The 18,037-nt window shown below is 49.7% G+C and overlaps 1 protein-coding gene across 1 annotated transcript in view; it reads right to left on the reverse strand.

Annotated features, from left to right (window-relative positions):
• The window catches only part of LOC105488898 (FA complementation group A), a 79,959-nt gene that overhangs the window by 53,417 nt on the left and 8,505 nt on the right, over positions 1–18,037 (reverse strand). The window contains exons 6-11 of the mRNA XM_071083700.1: positions 17,376–17,449; positions 14,070–14,182; positions 11,515–11,597; positions 5,644–5,677; positions 5,137–5,203; positions 1,636–1,815 (exon numbers count right to left, since the gene is read on the reverse strand). Coding sequence (XP_070939801.1) covers positions 1,636–1,815; positions 5,137–5,203; positions 5,644–5,677; positions 11,515–11,597; positions 14,070–14,182; positions 17,376–17,449 — 551 coding nt within the window. The remainder of the gene's footprint in view (positions 1–1,635; positions 1,816–5,136; positions 5,204–5,643; positions 5,678–11,514; positions 11,598–14,069; positions 14,183–17,375; positions 17,450–18,037) is intronic.

Consider the following 18,037-nt stretch of genomic DNA (forward strand, 5'->3'; position numbering starts at 1 on the left):
TTCACAATCAATATTTCCCAACGGACCAACTGCATTTCAACCTTCCTGCTTCTAAACTGTCAATAAGGCTGGGAGCGGCGGCTCATGCCTGTAATCCCAGCACTTTGGGAGGCCAAGGTGGGTGGATCACGAGGCCTAGACCAGCCTGGCCAAGATGGTGAAACCCTGTCTCTACTCAAAATACAAAAAGAAGCCGGGCATGGTGGCAGGCACCTCTAATTCCAGCTACTCAGGAGGTTCGGGCAGGGAACTGCTTGAACCTGGGAGGCGGAGGTTGCAGTGAGCCAAGATCGCGCCACCACGCTCCAGCGTGGGTGACAGAGCAAGACTCTGTCTCAAAAGCAAAAAAATGAATACATAAAATAAAATAAACTGTCAATAAACCAATCATGGTGGGGATAAAATAACTGTCAACAACCCAATTATGGTGGGGATGCTGTTCAAAGGAAGCTCAGCTCGGCCAAGTGATGACAAAGCCCCGAGCACCTCACAGCACCTGTCGGGAGCCATCCATGCATCCCTCGTCCTCCACCTGTCACCCACTTCCTGCCTGAGCATCTACCCTGGGGATATGCCAGACACAGAGAAAGCTCAAAGTGTCCATCTCGGCCCCACTCGTAAGAGTGGAATCTCGGAAACAGTCTGTCATACATGGGTGACAGGACACCTACTGGGCAGATGATGCCCGGGCCATCAAACGTGACACCCAGTCTAGTTGAGAACCATCACACAGTCCCAGCAAGGCAAGGGCAGCCAGCAGAAAGATAATGTGAGTTGTGCTGGGTGATCAGGTATTCCAGCAGAAGGTGCATACCCAAACACCAAGTTTTAAAAGACTAGACAGCAGCTGGGCACAGTGGCTCATGCCTGTAATCCCACCACTTTGGGAGGCCGAGGCGGGTGGATTACCTGAGGTTAGGAGTTCAAGACCAGCGTGGCCAACATGGTCAAATCCCTCTCTACTAAAAATACAAAATTTAGCCAGGCATGGTGGCACACGCCTGTAATCCCAGCTACTTGGGAGGCTGAACCAGGAGAATGTTTGAACCCAGGAGGTGGAGGCTGCAGTGAGCCGAGATCACACCACTGCACTCCAGCCTGGGCAACAGAGCGAAACTCCGTCTCCAATAAAGAAATAAATAAAAAGATACTTCTAATTTAGGCTGGGTGCGGTGGCTCACGCCTGTAATGCCAACACCTCAACACTTTGGGAGGCCGAGCTGGGCGGAGCACCTGAGGTCAGGAGTTTGAGACCAGCCTGTCCAACATGGTGAAATGCCACCTCTACTAAAAATACAAAAAATTAGTCGGGTATGGTGGCTGGTGCCTGTAGTCCCAGCTACTTGGGAGGGTGAGATACGAGAATTGCTTGAATCTGGGAGGCGGAGATTGCAGTGAGCTGAGATTGTGTCACTGCACCCCAGCCTGGGCAAGTAAGACTCCGACTCAAAAAAAAAAAAAAAAAAGAGGTATTTCTATTTTAGTGACAATTATTTTGTCCACTCATAGTTTTGAATTTTCTTGTAAGAATCTGTTCCTTTCAGATGAAAGGATATTCAGTAACAATCTCAGGCACCTCAGGACCCAATCTCTGCTTGAGGTCCCAGAGCTCCTGGCGTCTCCCGTCAGCGTTACCAAGGCAACAGCGCAACAACAATCCCCAAACTGGGCAGCAACTGAGCAGCCTCCGCTCGGGGCCCACCTTTCAGCAAAGGGCTGTGAGTGAGTATCTGAGTCAACGTGTGACTGAAGAACCTCTTCGGAGAATCTGTGGAGATGACACTGCCGAGCATGTGTCCACTGAACACGCCGAACCTGCCAATGCAGCAGAAAGAGGGTTCAGGAAAGGGAGGGTGCCCTGCACGCCACTCATCGATCCCAGCACAAACTGTGGCTCAGGGTCGCCCCTTCTTTTTCTTTTTTTTTTTTAGACAGCGTTTCCCTCTGTCGGAGTTTCCCTCTGTCACCCAGGCTGGAGTGCAGTGGTGCGATCTCGGCTCACTGCAAGCTCCGCCTCCAGGGTTCACACCATTCTCCTGCCTCAGTCTCCTGAGTAGCTGGGACTACAGGCGCCTGCTACCATGCCCAGCTAATTTTTTTTTTTTTTTTTTTTGTATTTTTAGTAGAGACAGGGTTTCACATGTTAGCCAGGATGGTCTTGATCTCCTGACCTCATGATCTGCCCGCCTCGGCCTCCCAAAGTGCTGGGATTACAGGCTTGAGTCACTGCGCCTGGCCCAGGCTCGCCCTTTCTCCTCCCCTCCCCTCCCCTCCCCTCCCCTCCCCTCCCCTCCTCTCCCCTCCCCTCCCCTCCTCTCCTTCCTTCTTTCTTTTTTTTTTTTTTTTTTGAGATGGAGTCTCGCTCTGTCGCCCAGGCTGGAGTGCAGTGGCCGGATCTCAGCTCACTGCAAGCTCCGCTTCCCGGGTTGCCGCCATTCTCCGGCCTCAGCCTCCCGAGTAGCTGGGACTACAGGCGCCCGCTACCTCGCCCGGCTAGTTTTTTGTATTTTTTTAGTAGAGACGGGGTTTCTCCGTGTTAGCCAGGATGGTCTCGATCTCCTGACCTCGTGATCTGCCCGTCTCGGCCTCCCAAAGTGCTGGGATTACAGGCTTGAGCCACCGCGCCCGGCCTCGCTCTTTTTTTTTTTTTTTTTTTTTTTGAGACAGAGTCTCGCTTAGTCGCCCAGGCTAGAGTGCAATGGCGCAATCTCGGCTCACTGCAAGTTCCGCCTCCCGGGTTCACGCCATTCTCCTGCCTCAGCCTCCCGAGTAGCTGGGACTACAGGCGCCCGCCGCCTCGCCCGGCTAATTTTTTGCATTTTTAGTAGAGACGGGGTTTCACCGTGTTAGCCAGGATGGTCTCGATCTCCTGACCTCGTGATCCGCCCGCCTCGGCCTCCCAAAGTGCTGGGATTACAGGCTTGAGCCACCGCGCCCGGCCCTCGCCCTTTCTTTAAAGAAGGAAGGGGCTTTCTTGGCCAGGCCACTATAACCATGGATGTGAAACTGAATCCAAGGAGGTGGCAATTCAACGATAAAGGAGACAAGGCAATGGCGAAGCCCACGGAGCAGAGCAGCGGAGGCAAGCAGAAGGAAACAGGTTGGGAAGGGCAGGCTGCACCGCACCCAGGAGTGGAGCAGCAGAAGCCAACCCCACGGGGCCTCAGCGGCACTCTCTGCAAAACGGAACTCCCCCAGAGGGTCGTGCCAAGCCTGCGAGGAGAAGAGCCCAGCACACCAGGGCCTCAAACACTGCAGTCACAACAGGGGCTGAGGCCAGCTCTGTCCATGAAGATGAGGAAGGAATGGAAGGGACTACGGTTTCCTGGGCCATCTGTGTGAGAGAACAGGACGTTCTAGGGGAGAATGGGGTCACAGAGCTAGGTGGCAAGAGCACTTGAGGTCTATTAGCCTGCTATACCCCAGTAGGCCCATACAGACCACCAAAGCCCAGCCCAGACCCCCTGAGGCTTTAAAACCTGCAACCAGCAAGGGGTACTTTATGCCGACTCCCCAGGTAAGAAAATCAAGGGTCCAGCTGGGCGCGGTGGCTCGTGCCTGTAATCCCAGCACTTTAGGAGGCCCAGGTGGGCGTATCACTTGAGGTCACGAGTTCGAGACCAGCCTGACCAATACAATGAAACCCTGTGTCTACTAAAAAATACAAAATACAAAATTACAGGCTCGTGCTAGGTATGGTGATGCACACCTGTAATCCCAGCTACTCAGGAGGCTGAGGCAGGAGAATCGATTGAACCTGGGAGGCAGAGGTTGCGGTGAGCAGAGATCACACCATTGCATTCGAGCCTGGGTAACATGAGCAAAACTCTGTCTCAAAAATAAATTATTGGCAACTAATTACAAAATTTAAAAAGCAGCAGGTCAGTGGTTGTTATCTGCCGCTCAGGACATCAGTGTGAATAATCTTATCATGAAGATTATTTTAAAAAGCCCTTGCCACAGACTAAACTGTATCCCCACAAAGTTCCTCTGTTGAAGCCCAGCCTCTCCAGGTGGGTGCTGAGAAGGCCTAGGTGATGATGAGATAACCGCCCAGAGAAGACACCAGAGGGCTTGCTCTCCCCCTCTCTACCTCATGAGGACACAGAAAAAGGAGGTCTCCTGCAAGCCAGGAAGAGGGTCCTCACCAGAACCCAACCTCGGGGGCACCCTGACCTCCAACTTCCAGCCTCCACTGCTGTGAAACACATCTGCATCCACACTGCAGTCTCTGGCACTTCGTCACGGCAGCCTAAGCTAACTGATGCTCACACAAACATTCAGAAAATCACAGTGCTTTATTCACTGTTTCACTAAAAGTACCAAATGGTACAACACATTTAATTGAGCAGTTAAACAGTTACTTGTGAGGGATGCGAAATAAGGAGCAAATTAATTAAAGAATAAGAAGGTTGACAAGGCCTGGAAACGGTGGGGAATTCTACTGATTTCTTACAAGGCCTGGAAACGGTGGGGAATTCTACGGGTTTCTCAAGACTTCACTTCAAGGTCCCCTGACCACATTAGAGGGAAGCAAACCCCAGAGCCCCATTTCCACCAAACCCCGACGTCCACCTTCCACCCAGCCCCACTCCTCAGCTTCCGCCTCCCCACCTGTAGAGGTCTCCGCACATCTCCACAGGGCCGTGGAGAGAAAAAGCAAATAGGCCCAAGCTTTGCCTACTGGTGAATCTGAGCAGGACCTGTGGAGGGCAGGCAGCGGGAGTCTGTAGAGGCGCGGCTGCCGTGTGTTCTGGAAATGTGGGGGGCTGAGAGGCAGGGCAAGCTCTAGAGCCTGGACCACACCCAGGGGAGGAGGAGCAAGGGGAGACTCCACAGAGGGGAGGAGGTCACAGTGAGCGGGACAAAGCACTGGTGCAGGACTTCCAGAGGCGGAACAGGATCCTGCAGCGGGCGCACCTTCCGACCTCATCCTCACGGGGAAAAGGCTGACCGGAGCATTCCCAGGGCTTTCCCATGGTCGCCTCCTCCTCACGCACATTATCGTAACCGGCAGAGGAAGTGTGCTCAGGAGTGGGCTGCTGAAGCTCTGGAAGTGTTTAAAATGTCTTGGCTCTTTAATTTGGCAGGAACCTCCCTGCAGCACACTCAGGCAGGCCACCCTCAAGAACATACCAGCACCTCACGGTCTTGTGAGTGGAGGACTCCTCTTGTACTCCAGCAGCCAAAGCGTCAAGTGCAACTGACGACAGAGCCAGGAACAGAAAACAGATGTCAGCATACAGTGGCAGCCCCCCAGAAACAATCCCCCAGTGCTTTCGGACATGGGACCCACTTCCAGTTCTCCAGAGGGCCCACATCCATCAAGACGTCTACAATCTGGAAGCCATTAATCAAAACACAGACAATAAAACGCTTCCCTGTTACCCACACATTAACATGGTATCCCTTCACAGCTCTGAAAATTAAATCTAAAGCCGCTAGGAACTGGAAACCAGAGTAAGAATGGGAAGGTAAATCCACACCAAATTACAACCAAAACAAGGGCATTCCAGTACCAGGACTCTACACAGTGAAACATACGGGGGAGAAACACCTCAAATGGAAAGGCAGAAAACGGACAGACTTGCTAATAAGCAAACTAAGTCATTTACAGTCTGGGCCACAGGGCAATTAACTTACAAATCAGCATTCTCTGCAGTACATCAACAGCGACCTGTCAGAATAGAATGTGAATTACCATCACGTGGTACTTTTCTGTAATTTGTGTGATACCTGCATCACACAAGGAATTATTACTTGTTACTCTAAGAAACGGACTTTACAAATTAAAAAACTTCATAGGTCTAGAAAGTATCCCAACAATGAAGGGACCCAGAGTCAGAAGGCTGAACTTTCTGGAATTACCCTAAGGCTGCTCTCAGCATGGCCTGAGGCTGTGAGCCTAGGACTGGGCAGGACACTGGCTTTAGCAGGCACAGAGTTTTGCTGCAGTACTGCAGTGGAGAGAGGAAGCACACGCCTTGAATCTGGGCTATGGAACTAAAGACTTTCACCCTTGATGCCTCTAGAGCCAGAAGACGGTGAGAAGGTGCCACTGTCCATTTCCCTTCTTCACATCTCCTGGGCTTAAAGCACACCGCTACTCAGGGAACAACTCATGGTAACAATAAAACAGACTTCCTCAAACAAAGCCCACAGACTGCAGTATAGAAATGTCAGCCACTGGCTCAGGAACCTCCAAAAGGGAATGAAAATTTGGGACGTATCCAAAGCAATCTACAGATTCAATGCAATCCCTACCAAAATACCAATAACATTCTTCACAGAAATAGAAAAAAAGATTCTAAAATCCACATGGAACCAAGAAAGAACAGAGATAACCAACGCAATCCTGAGGAAAAAGAACAAAGCTAAAAAAAAAATCACACCGCCTGAGCTCAAACCATTCTACAAGACTACAGAAATGAAAAGAGCATGAGGTTGATACACACACACACACAGACCCACGGAACAGGACAGAGAACCCAGAACTAGGCCGGCATGGTGGCTCGTGCCTGTAATCCCAACACTTTGGGAAGTCGAGGTGGGTGGATCACCTGAGGTCAGAGTTCTAGACCAGCCTGAAAAACAAGGTGAAACTCTGTCTCTACTAAAAATACAAAAAAATGGCCAGGGGCAGTGGCTCACGCCTGTAATCCCAGCACTTTGGGAGGCCGAGGCGGGCGTATCACGAGGTCAGGAGATCTAGACCAGCCTGAACAACAAGGTGAAACCCTGTCTCTACTAAAAATACAAAAAAGATTATCCAGGCGTGGTGGCGGATGCCTATAGTCCCAGCTACTTGGGAGGCTGAGGCAGGAGAATGGCGTGAACCCAGGAGGTGGAGCTTACAGTGAACCGAGATGGCACCACAGCACTCCAGCCTGGGTGACAGAGCAAGACTCTATCTCAAAAAAACGAAAAAAAAAAAGGCCAGCACAGTGGCTCACGCCTGTAATCCCAACACTCTGAGAGGCCGAGGCGGACAGGTCATGAGGTCAGAAGTTCAAGACCAGCCTGACCAACATGGTGAAATCCCATCTCTACTAAACATAGAAAAACTAGCCGGGCGTGGTGGCACCTGCAGTCCCAGCTATTCAGGAGGCTGAGGCAGGAGAATCGCTTGAACCTGGGAGGTAGAGGTTGCAGTAAACCGAGGTCGTGCCGCGGCACTCCAGCCTGGGCAACAGAGTGAAACTTCGTCTCAAAAAAAACTGAAAATAAGGCCGGGCGCGGTGGCTCAAGCCTGTAATCCCAGCACTTTGGGAGGCCGAGACGGGCGGATCACAAGGTCAGGAGATCGAGACCAGCCTGGCTAAATACGGTGAAACCCCGTCTCTACTAAAAAATACAAAAAAACTAGCCGGGCGAGGTGGCGGGCGCCTGTAGTCCCAGCTACTCGGGAGGCTGAGGCAGGAGAATGGCATAGACCCGGGAGGCGGAGCTTGCAGTGAGCTGAGATGCAGCCACTGCACTCCAGCCTGGGCGACAGAGCAAGACTCCGTCTCAAAAAAAAAAAAAAAAAAAAAAACTGAAAATAAAAACTAAAAAGCTTCAGCACAGCAAAGGAAACAATACAGAAAACCTGTTAAATGGGAGAAAATATTTGCCAGCTATTCATCCAACAAGGAACTAATATCCAGAATATATAAGGAACTCAAACAACTCAGCAGGGAAAACAAAAATAATCCCATTTAAAAAGTGGACAAAGGGCCGGGCGCAGTGGCTCACGCCTGTAATCCCAACACTTTGAGAGGTCAAGGTGGGTGGATCATGAGGTCAGGAGATCCAGACCATCCTGGCTAACACAGTGAAACCCCGTCTCTACTAAAAATACAAAAAATTAGCCAGGTTAGGTGACAGGCGCCTAGCCCACAACAGAGTGAGACTCTGTCTCAAAAAAAAAAAAAAAAAAAAAAAGAGTGGACAAAGAACATGATTAAACATATTCTTTTTTTTTTTTTTTTTTTTTTTGAGATGGAGTATCATTCTTGGTGCCCAGGCTGGAGTGCAGTGGTGCGATCTCAGCTCACCAAATCCTCCTCCTCCTGAGTTCAAGCAATTCTCCTGCCTCAGCCTCCCTAGTAGCTGGGGTTACAGGCATGCGCCACCACGCCCAGCTAATTTTTGCATTTTTAGCAGAGATGGCGTTTTATCATGTTGGCCACGCTGTTCTCGAACTCCTGACCTCAGGTGATCCACCCGTCCTGGCCTCCCAAAGTGCTGGGATTACAGGTGTGAGCCATCATGCCCGGCCTAACCATTTTCAAAAAACATGCAAATGGCCACCAAGTGTATGAAAAAAATGGCCATTATCAGCCAGGTGCGGTGGCTCACGCCTCTAATCCTAGCACTTTGGAAGGCTGGGGTGGGTGGATCACCTGAGGTCAGAAGTTTGAGACCAGCCTGACCAACATGGAGAAACCCTATCTCTACTAAACATACAAAATTAGCCAGGCATGGTGGCACATGCCTGTCTGTAATCCCAGCTACTTGGGAGGCTGAGGCAGGAGAATCGTTAGAACCCAGGAGGCGGAGGGAAGCTGTGGTGAGCCGAGATCACGCCATTGCACTCCAGGCTGGGCAACAAGAGCGAAACTCAGCCTCAAAAAAAAAAAAAAAAGACGATGAAAAAATAGGCCAGGCACAGTGGCTCACACCTGTAATCCCAACACTTTGGGAGGCCGAGGTGGGTGGATCACAAGGTCAGGAGTTCAACACCAGCCTGGCCAAGATGGCAAAATCCCGTCTCTACTAAAAACAAAAAATTAGCCAGGAGCGGTGGCAGGTGCCTGTAATCCCAACTACTCGGGAGGCTGAAACAGGAGAATCACTTGAACTCAGAGGGCGGAGGTTACAGTGAGCCAAGATTGCGCCACCACACTCCACCCTGGGTGACAGAGCGAGACTCCGTCTAAAAAAATAATAATAATAAATAAATAAATAAATAGAAATAAGAAAAGGCCAGGCACAGTGTTTACGCCTGTAATCCCAGCACTTTGTGAGGCTGAGACGGGTGGATCACAAGGTCAGGAGATCGAGACCATTCTGGCCGACACGGTGAAACCCCATCTCTACTAAAAATACAAAAAATTAGCTGGGCATGGTGGCGGGCGCCTGTAGTCCCAACTACTCAGGAGGCTGAGGCAGGCAAATGGTGTGAACCCGGGAGGCGGAGCTTGCAGTGAGCCCAGATCGAGCCACTGAACTCCAGCCTGGGCAACAGAGAGAGACTCTGTCTCAAAAAAAAAAAAAAATAAAATAAAAAAAAATAAATAAAAGGCAGTATCAGTAATCATCAGGAATATGCAAATCAAAGCCACAATGAGCTATTATTTCACTCCAGTTAGAATGACCATTATCAAGAAAACAAAAGGGCCGGGCGCGGTGGCTCAAGCCTGTAATCCCAGCACTTTGGGAGGCCAAGGCGGGCGGATCACAAGGTCAGGAGATCGAGACTATCCTGGCTAACATGGTGAAACCCCGTCTCTACTAAAAAAATACAAAAAACTAGCTGGGCGAGGTGGCGGGCGCCTGTAGTCCCAGCTACTTGGGAGGCTGAGGCAGGAGAATGGTGTAAACCCGGGAGGCGGAGCTTGCAGTGAGTTGAGATCTGGCCACTGCACTCCAGCCCGGGTGACAGAGCGAGACTCCGTCTCAAAAAAAAAAAAAAGAAAACAAAAGATAACAAATGCTGGTGAGGATGCAAACAGGACTCATATATGCTGTTAGTGAGAATGTAAATTAATACAGCCATTATGGAAAATAGTATTGAGGTTTCTAAATAGTTGGGTAGTTCTATAAACAGAACTACCAGCCCAGAAGGCCTCACTTTTGCTTGGCACGGAGGATTACACCTGTAATCCCAGCACTTCGGGAGGCCAAGGCAAGCAGATCACGAGGTCAAGAGATCGAGACCATCCTGGCCAACAGGGTGAAACCCCGCCTCTTAAAAAAAAAAAAAATACAAAAATTAGCTGGGCATGGTGGTGCACGCTTGTAATCCCAGCTATTCAGGAGGCTGAGGAAGAAGAATCGGTTGAACCTAGGAGGCAGAGGTTGCAGAGAGCTGAAATCTCACCACTGCACTCCAGCCTGAGCAACAGCGAGAGACTCCGTCTCCAAAAAAAAAAAAAAAAAAAAGAACTGCCATATGATCCAGCAATCCCACTAATGGGCGTACAGCCAAAGGAAAGGAAATCAGTCGGCTGAAGAGACATCTGTACTCCTACATTTACTGCGGCACCATTAACAATAGCCAAGGTATGAAATCAACCTGTGTGTCCAACAAGATGACTGGATACAGAGAACGCGGTATATACACACAATGGAATACTAGTCAGCTGTGATGGAGTCTCGCTCTGTCACCCAGGCTGGAGTGCAGGGCGCAATCTTGGCTCACTGCAACCTCCACCTCCTGGGTTCGAGCAATTCTCCTGCCTCCACGCCTGTGGCTGGGACTACAGGCATGCGCCACCACGCCCGGCTAATTTTTTTGTATTTTTAGGAGACAGGGTTTCACCACGTTGATCAGGCTGGTCTTGAACTCCGGACCTCAGGGAATCCACCAGTCTCAGCTTCCCAAAGTGCTGGATTATAGGCACAAGCCATTGAGCCCAGCCTCAGCTGTTCTTTTTTTTTTTTTTTTGAGACGGAGTCTCACTCTGTCGCCCAGGCTGGAGTGCAGTGGCGCAATCTGAGCTCACCGCAAGCTCTGCCTCCAGGTTTCACACCATTCTCCTGCCTCAGCCTCCCGAGTGGCTGGGGCCACAGGTGCCTGCCACCACGACTGGTTAATTTTTTGTATTTTTTTTTTTTTTTCTTTTTTTAGTAGAGAAGCGGTTTCACCGTGTTAGCCAGGATGGTCCCGATCTCCGGACCTTGTGATCCGCCCGCCTCGGCCTCCCAAAGTGCTGGGATTGCAGGCGTGAGCCTCAGCGCCCGGCTGGCTATTCTCTTTTTTTAAAGTGAAATCCTGTCATTTGCGGCAACAGGAATGGAACTGAAGGCCATTATGTGAAGTGACATAAGCCAGGCACAGAAGGACAAGTATTGCACGTTATCACTCATATGTGGAAGCTAAAAAGTGGATCTTGTGGAGGTAGAGTAGAATGAGAGATACCAGAGATGAGAAGGGTATATGTGGTGGGGAAAAGATGAGAGTTGGTCAACGGGTACAAACATACAGCTAGACAGAAGTTCTCATGTTCCACAGCACAGTGAGGCGGCAACAGTTAACAACTGATTGTATATTTCAAAATAACTGTAATATTTGAAATGTTGACAACACACAGAAAGGATCCATACCGGAGGTGATGGATACTCTATATAAAGACTAGATCATTACACTCCATGCACATAAGAGTATCACATGTACCCCATAAATACTGCAAACCGCATGTTTCAAAAGAGAGACACATAGATACATTTCAACACTTGGAATAAGGACAAGCTGCAGTCTATTTTCATGAGGCCGATTCTCCAAACTCTTCACTTGACTTTTCCTCCTACCTGCGGCATTTTTTCAGGCTCCACAGTTCTTCTCAGATCTGAGTTTTTCTGAAATCCCCTCAAAACAAACATTTGCACAAAATCTGAAAAACCACAAAACCAAAGTATTTATGAACATCGTGGTCTCCAAGCAACTGTGAACGGCACAGACCATCCACTTCAGAGGAGCATACGGCTTGGGCCCACCAGGACCCCTGTGAGCAGCTCCTAGCCTGAGAGGAACCTTACAGAAGTTACTGCTCAACTGACCACAGCCACACTAGCATTCACAAGACCCAATCAGAACCCTTAGATGAGCCAGATGCTTTCCTGTTGCAGTTCTATTTGAAAGGGAACAAATTTATAGGAAGATTTTTTTCCTTTCTTGTTTTGTGAGACGGAGTCTCCCTCTGTCGCCTGGGCTTGAGTGCAATGGCGCGATCGCTCTCACTGCAACCTCCGCCTCCCGGGTTCAAGCAATTCTCTGCCTCAGCCTCCCAAGTAGCTGAGATTACAGGTGCCTGCCACCACGCCCAGCTAATTTTTGTATTGTTAGTAGAGACGGGGTTTCACCCTCTTGGCCAGGTTGGCCTTGAACTCCTGGCCTTGTGATCCACCCGCCTTGGCCTCCCAAAGTGCTGGGATTATAGGCATGACTCACTAAACCCAGCCCAATTTTCTTCGCTTAAATAAAAGTAGTTTCCAAGGAAGGTCTCACGGATTCTCTCGCCCACCAATCTCCAAGACTAGAGGACTAGAGAGACCCAGAAGCATCCTATTCTCAGGAATGTGATGGGCGAGGAAAGGGATTCTCAGCTTTTTAAAAATTAAGATCAGGCCGGGCGCGGTGGCTCAAGCCTGTAATCCCAGCACTTTGGGAGGCCGAGACGGGCGGATCACTAGGTCAGGAGATCGAGACCATCCTGGCGAACACGGTGAAACCCCGTCTCTACTAAAAAATACAAAAAACTAGCCGGGCGAGGCGGCGGGCGCCTGTAGTCCTAGCTACTCGGGAGGCTGAGGCAGGAGAATGGCGTAAACCCGGGGGGCGGAGCTTGCAGTGAGCTGAGATCCGGCCACTGCACTCTAGCCCGGGCAACAGAGCCAGACTCCGTCTCAAAAAAAAAATAAATAAATAAATAAATAAATAAAATAAAAATAAAAATAAAAATTAAGATCAAAAGGACTGAAATCCAAAATATTTTCTAACTTTGATTTAAACTTAACCTATCTGGGACCAGGTCACAGTAGCTCAGGAATGCTAAGGCGCTCATGCCACCAAAAAGCTTTAGGAAAAAGGAAAAACTCACAAGTTACCTGTACGGATCAGTTTCTCATCAATTTTTTTTTTTTGAGACGGAATCTGGCTCTGTCGCCCAGGCTGGAGTGCAGTGGCGCGATCTCAGCTCACTTGTAAGCTCTGCCTCCCAGGTTCACGCCATTCTCCTGCCTCAGCCTCCCGAGTAGCTGGGACTACAGGCACCCGCCACCACGCCCAGCTAATTTTTGTATTTTTTAGTAGAGACGGGGTTTTACCGTGTTAGCCAGGATGGTCTCGATCCCCTGACCTCGTGATCCACCCATCTCAGCCTCCCAAAGTGCTGGGATTACAGGTGTGAGCCACCGCACCCAGCCTAATTTTTATTAGTAGGCGTCATTTGTAGTGGGATGGGTCTCTCAGCAGGTGTCCCTAAGAACCCAAATATCCCAGAGAGGATATGAAATCTCACCAAGGAAAAGAGTCTCATCACTCAAACACAGCAGGCAAAGAGCCGGAAATTGAGCTTAAATGCACCTTCGAGATGCGGGTGGGGCAGCTCTCTAGGGCTGTCCTGCCGCCATCCGGGAGTGCACTGAGTGTACGTCCTCGTCAGGCTGGACTGGTCCGAGCCATTCTCAGTCTCTCAGCACCTTCTTAGTTTATGGGGGAACATTACAGTCCCAAGTTTTTCTCGTAATATCATTCCTCAGGAAGGCCAGGCATGGTGGCTCACGCCTATAATCCCAGCACTTTGGGGGGCCAAGGCGGGTGGATCACGAGGTCAGGAGTTCAAGACCAGCCTGGCCAACCTAATGAAACCCCGTCTCTACAAAAAATTAAAAAGTTAGCCAGGCATGGTGCCGCATGCCTGTAGTCCCAGCTACTCACGAGGCTGAGGCAGGAGAATCACTTGAACCTGGGAGGCGGAGCTTGCAGTGAGCCAAGATCATGCCACTGCACTCCAGCCTGGGCAGCAGAAGGAGACTGTCTCAAAAAAAAAAAAAAAAAAAAAGGAATTACTGGCAAAGCAGGGGTCTGCTGCTTCAGAGGGCAGAAGCAGCTGCGGTCACTCTATGGGAAAGGTGCATGGAAACACTTAAACACATGTCAATGGGCCAACTTACTATTTCCACACCAGTCAAGTTAAATGTGAACCCACAACAGGCTAAGACTGGGAGCCGTGTCCATGGGGACCCTCTCCCCATGGCCACAGGGAGAGAGGCTGTTCTGTCTCCCAGAGCACTTGAGAGCAAAAGGCATTATCACAGATCAAAATGAGTTTTACCCAAAAACCCGCGTCTTGTCATGAACGTACCAGAAAGCATGGTCCTGGCGACGTCAGCATGCTGGCAGGATGCTTCTATCTGTTCACAAAGGGAGCACAGATTCCTGAAGAGCCATGCTCCCACGGCATGCATGTCGGGATGGCTGGAGACACACACAGACAGACCGATGGCTCAACTCAGTCCCATCATCAGGGGATTCAGCTGAGCCATATGTCTCAATTTCTTTTTTTGAGACAGTTTTTTGCTGTCACCCAGGCTGGAGTGCAGCGGTACAATCACAGTCACTGCACCCTCAACCTCCCAGGCTCAAGCAATCCTTCCATCTCAGTCTCCTGAGTAGTTGGGACAACAGGTGCGGACCACTACGCCCAGCTGGAGGTCTTACTACTTTGCCCAGGCTAGACTCACACTCCCGGGCTCAGGAGTCCCACACCTTGCCCTCCCCAAGTGCTGGATGACTGGTGTGAGTCGCCGCGCCCGGGACGGCTGGTGTGAGGCACCTCGCCCAGGCTCAAGTTATTTTCTAATTTCCCTTTCGACTTCTTTGACCCATTATGTTGTTCAACTTCCAAATATTGTGGATTTTCCCAATTCCCTTATGTTGCTGATTCTAATTAAATTCATTTGTGGTTAGAGAACATATTTTGAATGATTTCAACCCTTCTAAATGTATTCCTATTTGTTTTATGGCCTGAATCTTTTTTTTTTTTTCTTGAGACAGCTTCACTCTTGTCATCCAGGCTGGAGTGCAATGGCACAATCTCAGCTCACTACAACCTCCGTCTCCTGGATTCAACCAATTCTCCTGCCTCAGCCTCCTGAACAGCTGGCATTACAGGCACCTGCCACCATGCCCGGCTAATTTTTGTAATTTTAGTAGAGACGTGGTTTCACCATGTTGGACAGGCTGGTCTTGAACTCCTGACCTCAGGTGATCCGCCTGCCTTGACCTCCCAAAGTGCTGGGATTACAGGCGTGAGCCACCGCAACTGGCCTTGGCCTAAACCTTATGCTCTATCCTGGGGACTGTTCCATTTAAACTTATGAATACGCATTCTGCTACTCGGTGGAGTATTCCACAGTCAGTCAGGTCAGCTGGTTTCTAGCATTCAACTTCTACATCATTCTTTTTTTTTGAGACGGAGTCTCGCTCCGTCGCCCAGGCTGGAGTGCAGTGGTGCGATCCCGGCTCACTGCAAGCTCCGCCTCCTGGGTTCATGCCACTCTCCTGCCTCAGCCTCCCGTGTAGCTGGGACTACAGGCGCCTGCCACCACGCCCCGCTAATTTTTTGTATTTTTAGAAGAGACGGGGTTTCACTGTGTTAGCCAGGATGGTCTCGATCTCCTGACCTTGTGATCCACCTGCCTCGGCCTCCCAAAGTGCTGGGATCACAGATGTGAGCCACCGTGCCCGGCCTGAGCCACTGCGCCCAGCCTGTATCATTCTTAATCTGACTTGTTCTATCCATTACTGAAAGGGGGGTATTGAAATCTCTAATGATTATTGCTGGAATGTCTATTTCTCCCTTTAATTCTGGCCATTTTTGCTTCATAGATTTTGGTGCTCTGAGATTAGGTGCATATATCCTAGGCAGCAGGTTTTTCTTTCTTTTTTCTTTTTTTTGAGATGAAATTTTGCTCTAGGCCAAGGCAGGCATATCCAAGGTCAGGAGTTCAAGACCAGCCTAGCCAACATGGAGAAACCCCATCTCTACTAAACATACAAAAATTAGCCGGGCGTCGTGGCGGGTAACCTGTAATCCCAGCTACTTGGGAGACTGAGGCAGAAGAATCGCTTAAAACCAGAAGGCGTAGGTTGCAGTGTTCCGAGACTACACCACTGCACTCCAGCCCGGGGAACAAGAGCAAAACTCCATTTCAAAAAAATGAAATAAAAAATATTATTCCGGTTGGGCATGGTGGCCCATGCCTGTAATCCAAGAACTGTCAAGAAATCAAGACCATCCTGGCCAACATGGTGAAACCCTGTCTCTACTAAAGATACAAAAATTAGCTGCATGTGGTGGCACACACCTACAGTCCCAGCTACTCAGGAGGCTGAGGCAGAATTGCTCGAACCTGGGAGGTGGAGGTTGCAGTGAGCCCAGATCACACCACTACACTCCAGCCTGGTGACAGAGTGGGTCTCCACCTCAAAACGAAGAAAAAGGCCAGGCAAGGTGGTTCACGCCTGTAATCCCAGCACTTTGGGAGGCCAAGGCAGGTGGATCACCTGAGGTCAAGACTTTTGAGACCAGCCTGGCTAACATGGCGAAACCCCATCTCAATTAAAAATAACAAAAATTGCCAGGCACAGTGGCTCCCGCCTGTAATCTCAGCACTTTGGGAGGCCAAGGCGGGCAGATCACAAAGTCAGGAGATCAAGATCCTGGCTAACACGGTGAAACCCTGTCTCTACTAAAAATACCAACATTGGCCAGGCACAGTGGCTCACACCTGTAATCCCAGCACTTTGGGAGGCCGAGGCGGGCGAATCACGAGGTCAGGAGATCGAGACCATCCTGCCTAACATGGTGAAATCCCGTCTCTGCTAAAAATACAAAACAATTAGCCGGGTATGGTGGCGGGTGCCTTTAGTCCCAGCTACTCCAGAGGCTGAGGCAGGAGAATGGCGTGAACCCAGGAGGTGGAGCTTGCAGTGAGCCGAGATCGTGCCACTGCACTCCAGCCTGGGAGACAGAACAAGAATCCGTCTCAAAAAAAAAAAAAAAAAAACAAATACAAATACAAATATTAGCCGGGTATGGTGGCGGGCATCTGTAGTCCCAGCTACTTGGGAGGCTGAGACAGGAGAATGGCACGAACCCGGGAGGCAGAGGTTGCAGTGAGTCGACATTGTGCCACTGCACTCCAGCCTGGGCGACAGAACGAGACTCCATCTCTAAAAAAAATAATAAATAATAACAAAAATCAGCTGGGTGAGGAGGTGGGCGCCTGTATTCCCAGCGACTTGGGAGGCTGAGGCAGAAGAATCGCTTGAAACCAGGACGTGGAGGTTGCAGTGAGCCGAGATTGTGCCACAGCACTCCAGCCTGGGCAACAAGAGTGACACTCTGTCTCAGAAAAAAAAAAAAAAAAAAACCATAAAAAAGAAAAAAAACACACACACAAAAAAACACAGATGTTCTCTTGAAATAATGAAACAACAGTTCCTCCAGGTCTAGTCTAGTATAAATATGCAATGCAATCTAGTCTAGTATAAGTTATATTTCAAAGCCAAAAATGAAACCCATCTGATTTTGGGCTTATGAAATATAATTTATACTAGACTAGATTGCAAAAACAGTAACACCGAATCATCGTTAGTACGCTACCTTTCCAGCAGCTCTTCCAGGCTCACGATGCCTTGTACATGAAGATGCCACACCACTTCAAACAACAAAGAATTCTGGAAAAAAAAAAAAAACAGTAGTTTGAGTCCTTTATGCGTGCATTTTCCTACAAAATGTTCAGCCTAGGTTCTTCAAAACCACGCTGTACTGAAAATTAACATCAAGCAAAAATCAGAGCCTGAAATACATCGTTTTTTACAAAACTGTCCTTGTTTTCAAACCCCCTGGCCTTTGGGCACGCACATACCATTGCCCAACACTTGCTTCTCCTTCCCTTTTCCTACTGCTTCAGCCGGGGCTCCAGTGGAGCCTACTTCCAACTCTTTCTCCACACTGCAGCCAACACAGTATTACAAACACCTGACATGACAATCGCTCCTTCAGAAGCCTTCACTGGCTCCTCGTAGCTGCCACGACAAAGGTCAGCCTTCAGTGTGCCCTGTGCGTGTCCCTTGTCTTTCTCACTCAACCCTCTCCCATTTGATAACCCTCCATGTAGCTCAGACCCTGTGCCACTCACTGAACACTGTGTCCCAGTCACAGTGCCCTGATCTCCCTGTGGCCTCCCCTTCTCATCCCCCTAACTCACACTCTTCAGTCTGTGCAGGAAGGCTTCCCTAACTCTCCAATCTGATAGGCATGTC

The sequence above is a fragment of the Macaca nemestrina genome, chromosome 18, assembly GCF_043159975.1.
Source record: "Macaca nemestrina isolate mMacNem1 chromosome 18, mMacNem.hap1, whole genome shotgun sequence".
In the NCBI taxonomy this organism is placed as follows: Eukaryota; Metazoa; Chordata; class Mammalia; order Primates; family Cercopithecidae; genus Macaca; species Macaca nemestrina.